At 50.7% G+C, this 10,876-nt stretch overlaps 1 protein-coding gene and 1 pseudogene across 1 annotated transcript; one reads left to right on the top strand and one right to left on the bottom strand.

Annotated features, from left to right (window-relative positions):
- The first annotated feature begins 359 nt into the window (after nucleotides 1-359).
- Nucleotides 360-8,079, top strand: LOC114783321 (proprotein convertase subtilisin/kexin type 5-like). The gene is made up of 15 exons (XM_028968745.1): nucleotides 360-386; nucleotides 1,031-1,041; nucleotides 1,145-1,287; nucleotides 1,377-1,583; nucleotides 1,679-1,762; nucleotides 1,867-2,062; nucleotides 2,998-3,212; nucleotides 3,294-3,536; nucleotides 3,753-3,986; nucleotides 4,864-5,041; nucleotides 5,119-5,324; nucleotides 7,186-7,286; nucleotides 7,400-7,601; nucleotides 7,759-7,845; nucleotides 8,033-8,079. The coding sequence occupies exons 7-15, from the start codon at nucleotides 3,101-3,103 to the stop codon at nucleotides 8,077-8,079; spliced, it is 1,410 nt and encodes a 469-aa protein (XP_028824578.1). The 5' UTR covers nucleotides 360-386; nucleotides 1,031-1,041; nucleotides 1,145-1,287; nucleotides 1,377-1,583; nucleotides 1,679-1,762; nucleotides 1,867-2,062; nucleotides 2,998-3,100.
- Nucleotides 8,080-8,439: 360 nt separating this feature from the next.
- Nucleotides 8,440-10,601, bottom strand: LOC114783343 (riboflavin kinase-like; annotated as a pseudogene).
- Between the last annotated feature and the right edge of the window lie 275 nt (nucleotides 10,602-10,876).

Here is a 10,876-nt window from a genome sequence, read left to right as displayed (position 1 = left end):
TATTTGAGGGCCAGTGCCGTGAGTCATGTCCAGAGGAGCATTTTCATGTCCTCTCACTGAAGAACGTGTGTGAGCCGTGTCCTGAACACTGTCGAGTGTGTGTGTCCTGGGATCAGTGTGTCCATTGCAGCCTTGGCTTCTTTCCTCTGAATGGACGCTGCGTTCCCCTCACATGTGGAGAAGGTGGGTCCATCATCATCATCTCATTCCTGCTGCATTCCTACCAGCAACAGAAAGTCCAGAAACCCAAGGGAACAATTCATCTAAACTCTAATCATTATAACCAATCAACAATATGTTTCTGTGAGTGTCTTTAGATGAGTTAGAGGACCCTGAACTGGAAGAGTGTGTGCCGTGTGAAGAAGGCTGTGGGAGCTGTCAGAAGAGTGAGTTACTTTACATTTCCAGCATTTACCAGATGCCCTTATCCAGAGCGACTTACAGTCAGTAGTTACAGGGACAGTCCCCCCCTGGGGACACTCAGGGTTAAGTGTCCTGCTCAGGGACACGATGGTAGTAAGTGGGGTTTGAACCTGGGTCTAGGTTACCTGCTAGGCTACCACCACCCTGAGCGTTATTTCACAAACACAAACTTGTTTTAGTTTAGCTCTAAATTTACCATAAAATATGACTTGTCAGTATTGAATAAGGACCAGATTGGGACCTGGTCGGGGTCTATTTGGGACCTGGTCGGGGACTAGTTGGGACCTGGTCGGGGACTATTTGGGACCTGGACAGGGTCTATTTGGGACCTGGACGGGGTCTATTTGGGACCTGGTCGGGGTCTATTTGGGACCTGGTCGGGGTCTATTTGGGACCTGGTCGGGGTCTAGTTGGGACCTGGTCGGGGGCTAGTTGGGACCTGGTTGGAATCTACGTGTCCTGTGCTGGACTGTACCAAACATGGCACTGCAGTTTCTGGTGGAAGTGATGAATCATGAATGAAACAAATTATTTGAGCCCAATTGTTGTGTAATGTTTTTTTTTTTATCCATCAGCTGACCCCAAACACTGTTCCTCCTGTCATCAGGACTTCTACCAGTACGTCTTCTGCATTTCAACCCGTTTCCAGTATCAAATGACCCAGTAGTGCACGTTTTCTGTATTGTGTTGTGACTTGTCGGTGTGTTGTGTGTTGGGGCAGATTTGGTGCGCAGTGTCTCCGGCACTGTCCTGACGGGACGTACGGTGTGAACAGCAGCAGAGTGTGTGAGCACTGTGATGCACACTGCCTCATCTGTGACCAGGAACAGTGCTACTGGTGTGAGGAGGGATACTTCCTGTCAGGTGACGACAGTGTGTGCAGTTGTGTGATCTTGTGTGTGTGTGTGTCGATTGTATATTAAGTAGCGTTTTCTCGCTCTCTCTCTCTCTAGATGGTGTGTGTGTGAGTGTGTGTGTGGACGGTCTGTATGCTGATGTGCAGCATGGTGAGTGTGACTTGTGTCACAAACGCTGTCGTACATGTGGAGGACCCGCCCATGATGACTGTGACTCGTGTGAGGTGGGGAAGCGACTGGAGGACGGCCGGTGTCTTACTGGTCCCTCTGAAGTCCACTGTCAGTCCCAGCACTTTCTGAGTGGTATGGGAGCGTGAACACACCGCACACACCAATACTACACTAACAGTCCCTTACACACATTGTTGTGTGAATTATGTTTTTAACCCTAAATCTAGACCAAGAGGAGTGTGTCCAGTGCCATCCGTCCTGCAGCTCGTGCTCTGGACCCCAGAAAGACGAGTGTAACGCGTGTAGAGCAGGTACTCAGGCGATGAGCTGGAGGGTCGTGAGACACCAGGGCTTTACACTATTCACCAACTCCTCCTCCTCTGGATCTTCTGAGTGTGTGTGTATTCGCACACAGGGCGCTTTCTCTCTACATCTCGGGAGTGTGTGTCCCGCTGTCCAAAGGGAAGTTTCGGGAACGAGTCGTCATGGAGATGTGAGGAATGCACATCAGGATGTGTGCAGTGTGTAAACAGCCACACCTGCCTGCAGTGTCAGTCTGACCTGGTACAACTCTACCTGCAGGATGGCCACTGTGTGCCTGAGTGTCAGAGGTGCGCACATGCACACACATACACTACACTACACTACACTACACTACACACACACACACACACATACACTACACACACACACACACACATAGACGCACGCACACATACACTACACACACGCGCATGCACACACATACACTACACACACACACACACACACACGTATATCTGTACTGGGTGCAGTGTCAGTCTGACCTGGTATAACTCTACCTGCAGGATGGCCACTGTGTGCCTGAGTGTCAGAGGTGCGCACATGCACACACATACACTACACTACACTACACACACACACACACACACACACACACATACACTACACACACACACACACACGTATATCTGTACTGGGTGCAGTGTCAGTCTGACCTGGTATAACTCTACCTGCAGGATGGCCACTGTGTGCCTGAGTGTCAGAGGTGCGCACATGCACACACATACACTACACTACACTACACTACACTACACACACACACACACACACACACACACACATACACTACACACACGCGCATGCATACACGTACACCACACACGCACACACACGTACATCTGTACTGGCTGCAGTGTCAGTCTGACCTGGTACAACTCTACCTGCAGGATGGCCACTGTGTGCCTGAGTGTCAGAGGTGCGCACATGCACACACATACACTACACTACACTACACACACACACACACACACACACACATACACTACACACACGAGCATGCATACACGTACACCACACACGCACACACACGTACATCTGTACTGGCTGCAGTGTCAGTCTGACCTGGTATAACTCTACCTGCAGGATGGCCACTGTGTGCCTGAGTGTCAGAGGTGCGCACACGCACACACACACACACACACACTCACAAACATGTGCACACACACATACACACATGCGCACACACACACATTACAATAACATTTGTGTGTGCATCTCTTAACAGCGGCTACCCAGACAGGGGTGTGTGTGCGCCGTGTTCATCTCAGTGTCTCCTCTGTGACGGGGGACCAAGTGTGTGTGTGAAGTGTGTAGCGCAGTTCCTGCTGATGGGCCACCAGTGTGTGGAGCGCTGTCCCTCAGGCTACCGCCAGTCGGAGGACGCGTGTGAGCGATGCCCGTCCGGCTGCTCCCGCTGTGGCACACAGCAGCAATGCAGCGGTGAGCCACGCCCACAAATCTGCACAAAGTCCTTGTTGTGTTCATGTGGCTTCCCTGAACACCACTCTGCTTCCCGCTCAGACTGTGAGGAGTACTACTTCCTGTACTCCGGCCGCTGTGTGAACGACTGTCCTCGGGGTTTCTACGGCGACGTGCCGGACAGGCGGTGTGACTCCTGCCATGACGACTGTGCAGCGTGTGACGGTCCGCATGCAGACGACTGCACTGCCTGCAAACGTGGGAGAAACCTGCGTTATCGTGGGCGGTGCCTGTCCTCCTGCCCGTCCCACACATATCAGGACAAGCAGAGAGACGAGTGCAGGGGTACAACACACACACACACACACACACACACGTCTCTACTGGCTGCAGTTGGTCTTAAAAAATTAACTGACAAAGGAAATCCGTGAATATGGAGAAGAGTGAAGAGTCGTCAACGTCACTACATCATGCAGACGAAACACTGTAGTCTTCACTGTTCATTCATCTTCACCGTTCAGAGGAAGCAGGTGGTCATTCTAACACGTGTGTCTTGCACAGATTGTGATCGGTCTTGTCTGACATGTTCTGGAACCCTTCCATCATCGTGTCTGAGCTGTGGGCGGGGCAAGCGGATGGACTCTCAGGGTCACTGCGAGATCGTCAGTCCATGTCTGGAAGGCTCATACCAGGACCAGGCTGGACTGTGCCAACCCTGCCACCGATCCTGCCTGCTGTGCAACGGGCCGACACACACACACTGCCTGGCCTGTCCCATCGACCAGTATCTCATCAGTGAGTTCGACACAGCCAGACACACCCAGACACACTGCCTGGCCTGTCCCATCAACCAGTATCTCATCAGTGAGTCAGACACACCCAGACACAGCCAGACACAGCCAGACACAGCCAGACACAGCCAGACACAGCCAGACACACTGCCTGGCCTGTCCCATCAACCAGTATCTCATCAGTGAGTTCGACACAGCCAGACACAGCCAGACACAGCCAGACACAGCCAGACACAGCCAGACACAGCCAGACACAGCCAGACACAGCCAGACACAGCCAGACACAGCCAGACACACTGCCTGGCCTGTCCCATCAACCAGTATCTCATCAGTGAGTTCGACACAGCCAGACACAGCCAGACACAGCCAGACACAGCCAGACACAGCCAGACACAGCCAGACACACCCAGACACACTGCCTGGCCTGTCCCATCAACCAGTATCTCATCAGTGAGTTCGACACACCCAGACACACCCAGACACACCCAGACACAGCCAGACACAGCCAGACACAGCCAGACACAGCCAGACACACCGCCTGGCCTGTCCCATCAACCAGTATCTCATCAGTGAGTTCGACACACCCAGACACACCCAGACACACCCAGACACACCCAGACACACCCAGACACACTGCCTGGCCTGTCCCATCAACCAGTATCTCATCAGTGAGTTAGACACACCCAGACACACCCAGACACACCCAGACACACTGCCTGGCCTGTCCCATCGACCAGTATCTCATCAGTGAGTTAGACACACCCAGACACACCCAGACACACCCAGACACACCCAGACACACCCAGACACACCCAGACACACTGCCTGTCCTGTCCCATCAACCAGTATCTCATCAGTGAGTTCTGTTTGTGTCTCTGAAGATCAGACCTGCGTTCCTCATTGTCCAGAAGGTTACTATGCCGACAGCAGTCAGCAGTCATGTGAGCGATGTCATGTGACCTGTGCCACCTGTGGAGGGCATCACAGCAGCGACTGTCTCACCTGCTCCCCTGGGCTGCTCCGCCATGAGCCCTTCTGTGTGGACACCTGTGGGACTGGGTACAGCCACGCCCCTACAGCCACTTTACTGCTCTCATTGTGGATTTTTCTTTCACCCGTCTCTCCTTTTCTTCTAGCTACTATGGCAACAGTAGTGGGGTGTGTGAGCGTTGTGACCAGCCGTGTGCAGAATGTGTGGGTCACCGCAGCCGCTGCACCAGCTGCAGAGACGCCTACTTCCTGCTGGGGACAAGCTGTCTGCACGTGTGTCCCAATACACACTACCCTGACCAGCAGGACAAGACCTGCCACCGCTGCCATGCAACGTGCAGGACCTGCCACAGTGAGGCGCACATTCACCCTGAGCTCAACACCCACCGTCCCACATACATTAATATAATATAATATAATATACACAATATAATATACACAATATTCAACCGTATACGTACACTACCCTGCCATGCAACGTGCAGGACCTGCCACAGTGAGGCGCACATTCACCCTGAGCTCAGTTCTCAACACCCACCGTCCCACATACACTAATATAATATAATTTACACAATATAATATAGACAATATACAACCGTATACGTACACTACCCTGCCATGCAACGTGCAGGACCTGCCACAGTGAGGCGCACATTCACCCTGAGCTCAACACCCCACCGTCCCACATACATTAATATAATATAATATAATATACACAATATAATATACACAATATACAACCGTATATGTACACTACCCTGCCATGCAACGTGCAGGACCTGCCACAGTGAGGCGCACATTCACCCTGAGCTCAACACCCACCGTCCCACATACATTAATATAATATAATATAATATACACAATATAATATACACAATATACAACCGTATACGTACACTACCGCTGCCATGCAACGTGCAGGACCTGCCACAGTGAGGCGCACATTCACCCTGCGCTCAACACCCACCATCCCACATACACTAATATAATATAATATACACAATATAATATACACAATATTCAACCGTATACGTACACTACCCTGCCATGCAACGTGCAGGACCTGCCACAGTGAGGCGCACATTCACCCTGAGCTCAGTTCTCAACACCCACCGTCCCAGATACACTAATATAATATACACAATATAATATAGACAATATACAACCGTATACGTACACTACCCTGCCATGCAACGTGCAGGACCTGCCACAGTGAGGCGCACATTCACCCTGAGCTCAACACCCACCGTCCCACATACATTAATATAATATAATATACACAATATAATATACACAATATACAACCGTATACGTACACTACCCTGCCATGCAACGTGCAGGACCTGCCACAGTGAGGCGCACATTCACCCTGCGCTCAACACCCACCATCCCACATACACTAATATAATATAATATACACAATATAATATACACAATATTCAACCGTATACGTACACTACCCTGCCATGCAACGTGCAGGACCTGCCACAGTGAGGCGCACATTCACCCTGAGCTCAGTTCTCAACACCCACCGTCCCACATACACTAATATAATATAATTTACACAATATAATATAGACAATATACAACCGTATACGTACACTACCCTGCCATGCAACGTGCAGGACCTGCCACAGTGATGGCGCACATTCACCCTGAGCTCAACACCCACCGTCCCACATACACTAATATAATATAATATACACAATATAATATAGACAATATACAACCGTATACGTACACTACCCCTGCCATGCAACGTGCAGGACCTGCCACAGTGAGGCGCACATTCACCCTGAGCTCAGTTCTCAACACCCACCGTCCCACATACACTAATATAATATAATATACACAATATAATATAGACAATATACAACCGTATATGTACACTACCCTGCCATGCAACGTGCAGGACCTGCCACAGTGAGGCGCACATTCACCCTGAGCTCAGTTCTCAACACCCACCGTCCCCAGATACACTAATATAATATACACAATATAATATAGACAATATACAACCGTATATGTACACTACCCTGCCATGTGAACCCTCAACCCTTACGAGTCCATTTCCGTACCCTCTAGGCCACCACTGGTTTGGAGAGACTTCTTGCTTATTACGTAACTTCGTGTGTTATTTCATAGTCCTGCACGTTCAGTTTTGTTCTACAATGAATTAATAATCGAGGTTCATGCACATCCTGTCTGTCCAGGTTCTGGTGCCCTCTACTGCACCTCCTGCTTTGATGGCTTTCTTCTTCATGCTGGGATCTGCTTCTCCCAGTGCCTGGCAGGAACGTATCCTTCCACCATGGTACCGTGCTAACTGGGACTTCATCAGTCCGGTTCTTCTTTCGCTGTGTGACTGTGTAAGATGATGATGATGATGATGACGATTTTGGGCGTGTCCTGTTGGTGCTCTCCCAGAATCCAGAGGTGGCCTGTGAGCCGTGTGACCCGTCCTGTCTGGAGTGTAAGGGCCCGGGGCCACAGGCCTGCACCGAGTGTCCTGCTGTCCAGCGACTGGCGGAGGACGGCCGCTGCCTGAGCTGCTGCAGGACTGACCGCTGGACTCTGGACTCGGACCTTCTCATCCCGTGGGAGTGCTGCCGATGTGACCAATCAGACGGTGCGTGAACATGTAGAGACAGCATCTGCAGCCACCTTCTCTACTGCCATTCTATATTAAAATGTCATATTATTTATCATTTATATCCTGTCTGCTCAACACGTTCTCCTGTCTTGTGTTTTTTAGATGGATTTGTGTTTTGTTGTGAGAACTTCAGGTTTTCGAGGAGCCTTGGAGACGTGGGTTATCGGGGGGGTGCGTTTTGGCCTGGTGGCCGGGCTGGTGGCCGCAGTCTTCGTCCTGGGTGGGGTTCTGTTCTGCTGCTGTGGACACGTTCCACGCGTCCACGTTCTCCTGTTGTCATGCTGCGTGGATACGAGAAGCTGTCAGCCCACGGCGCCGGCCCGCCCCCTCCCTGGACGAGTCCGGTCTGTACCACGACCGCTGGAGGACTATGATGATGATGAGAGGACATGTGTACATTGTCTCAGGATGTGGAACCATCTACCGCAAGTACCGCCTCATGGATGAAAGATGAACCCGAAGAGGACTACGGTGATGAGAGCTCCGCCCTCAATGAGCCACACCCACAGTCTTCTGCACTGATACAACTGCTCCTACCTTCACTCCAGATCTTTCTATTTATCCTCCTGACTGATATGAATCTTGAATATGAAGTGTAATAAATGTTGTGTGGTCCTACAGAGATGATCATTAATATTATAGGTTATTAAAATTTTGGTAGAACCCATCATGGTCTCAGCACTACTGTTAGATGCATCATCATCAAAGCGACCAGAACCCTAGTAGCTACTACAGCAGTAGAACGTGACCGAACACCTGAATTATTAAAGTCGATTAATAAAATATTATATATAGAATTAACAAATACATAAAATGGTGTGAAGTTCCAGTGTAGAATTTAATAATAAGTTCCACAATATATATACAATATATAAACCATCCGGTGGTTAATTACACGGCCTTTTACTCAGCAGACAGCTTTATACATCGTGTGTGTTCCGGTAAACATGGCTTCTTATTAATTATGCAGAATGTTGTTCTAATACATCTCACACACACACACACACACACACACACACACACACACACACACAGAACTGCTACAGAAGGTCTGAACCAAGGTCAGTGGCCATTCATGATGACCTCTGGTTCTGCCGTCTGGAAGAAAACGTCGTCCTTCAGTTTGAGATGTTCTGGTTGTTCCAACTTCTGCTTTGCCGCTTCTATATCACTGTGGATTGCGGTTACGAGGTCATCTAAACACAAACACACACTCAACATTTAGGGCGTTTGACAGGTGTGTGTGTGTGTGTATAGGAGTCCTACCCAGCGACTTGAAGCTTCGCTCAGGACGGATGTACCCCACCAGCACCAAGCTGAGGACCTGACCATAAAAGTCCTCCTTGAACGTGTGGATGACATGAGTCTCCTGCAACACAGAGGAGCCCCTGAATGACCCCTGACCTCCTTACAGTCAGTGTTTACAGGGACAGCGAAGCGGATGTTTTCCAGATGTGGGACATGGTGACATGTCTTGTGTGTGAAAGACCTGATCATGTGACCACGGAACCCCTGAGGTCAGGCTGCGTTCGCATTTACGGATCAGTCACAAGTCAAATTCATGCCATTCGTGATTTTGGTAAAAAGTGTGTGTGAGTTGTGTGCTGCTCGAGTACCATGGACTTGTGTGTGTTGTTGTAATACGGGTTCCAGCCGATGCTCGTCACCATCTTGTGGCGCCGCCCGCTGCCCACGCAGGCCCAGCCGTAGTAGATCCCGGTCCCGATGTCCGCAGGCAGCTGCGCCACCACCGAGTCGGGGAAGTTCGCTGCACAATCACACAAAACACACACACACGGAGGTCACTGCATTGCATCATGGGTAAAAACACTGGTTAGGTTCAGTAAATCAAGTTAGCGATTGGTCTACCAAATCGAGCACGAACAGTGATTTAAAAGCAGTGATTTTAGTAAAACGTGCTGATTGGTTACTGAGAAACTTCTGCTCCAGCGGTTGGGGGCGGAGCTACATTCCGCGTTGTTCTCGCGAGATTCGACAAGGCCACAGTAAACGCCGTTAACGTTCCACGTACCTGTCGGAATCCCCAACTCCTTACTTTCCTCTCCCGAAGCCTCGAACACCTCCCCACGGCCAGAAATACGGCAGACTTCTCATCCCGACTCCACCGGGTTTTACCACTTCCGGCTTCTGATCAGAGCCTTGAAGCTTCTACACCGTTTACGTGTTGGTCTGAATATCAGCGTCTCGGGGCAAAGGTTCAGGTCTCGGGTTCTGGTCCCGGGTTCTGGTCTCGAGTTCAGGTCTTGGGTTCTGGTCCCGGGTTCAGGTCTTGGGTTCTGGTCCCGAGTTCAGGTACCGAGTTCAGGTCTCGGGTTCAGATCTCGGGTTCTGGTCCCGGGTTCAGGTCCCGAGTTCAGATACCGAGTTCAGGTCTCGGGTTCAGGTGCCGGGTTCAGATCTCGGGTTCTGGTCCCGGGTTCAGGTCTTGGGTTCGTGTCCCGGGTTCAGGTGCCGAGTTCAGGTCTTGGGTTCGTGTCCCGGGTTCAGGTACCGAGTTCAGGTCTCGGGTTCTGGTCCCGGGTTCAGGTCTCGGGTTCAGGTCTTGGGTTCGTGTCCCGGGTTCAGGTGCCGAGTTCAGGTCTCGGGTTCTGGTCCCGGGTTCAGGTCTTGGGTTCGTGTCCCGGGTTCAGGTACCGAGTTCAGGTCTCGGGTTCGTGTCCCGGGTTCAGCTCTCGGGATCAGGTCCCAGCTTCGGGTCTGTAGCTCCTCTCGCTGGAAAGTTGTCCAGATGTAATAACGCGCTGAAGGTGACGCTGCAGCCGGCGTCCTGACTCACCGCGGTGGCAAAATAAAAGTCTCGCTGCGGGACCCGAAATACGCGTCAGTCAAAACAAGGCAAGTTATTATGGAATTGAAATGGCGTAAAACACCGTTCTAGCTTTTCCGACAGCGAGTCGGACCGAAAGACAGCGGAGTTCGAGAATCACTTTAAACGTGAACGGAAGCGGCTTCTTCCTTGACGGTTTCCCGATATGGAGGTTTAGTGGCGCTGTGCTGCCACCTGGCGGGAGGATGAAGCATCGCCGCCATCGGACCAACCACCTGTCTACATGGGAACATGCCTTGTTCCAAGTTCAAATTCAAATTTAGTTTGAACCATACACAGTCATGCACGGTATAAAATGCAGTGAAATGCTTTTAGCGACTGGTACAGACAAGATTATTGCAAATATTGCAAGTAAACAATGAACCAATATGCAAACATAACCAAATATGGTAGTAGCCTAGTG

The sequence above is a fragment of the Denticeps clupeoides genome, unplaced genomic scaffold (assembly GCF_900700375.1).
Source record: "Denticeps clupeoides unplaced genomic scaffold, fDenClu1.1, whole genome shotgun sequence".
Classification (NCBI taxonomy): Eukaryota; Metazoa; Chordata; class Actinopteri; order Clupeiformes; family Denticipitidae; genus Denticeps; species Denticeps clupeoides.
The sequence above is the reverse complement of the archived record's forward strand: the minus strand, read 5'-3'. Positions and strand labels throughout refer to the sequence as shown.

Excerpts from the sequence above, each read along its gene's own strand:
- LOC114783321 (XM_028968745.1), top strand. The coding sequence starts at position 3,101 with ATGGGCCACCAGTGTGTGGAGCGCTGTCCCTCAGGCTACCGCCAGTCG. Across the intron at positions 3,987-4,863 it reads CATCGACCAGTATCTCATCA|ATCAGACCTGCGTTCCTCAT; the intron begins GTGAGTTCGACA and ends GTGTCTCTGAAG. Across the intron at positions 5,042-5,118 it reads GTGGACACCTGTGGGACTGG|CTACTATGGCAACAGTAGTG; the intron begins GTACAGCCACGC and ends CTTTTCTTCTAG.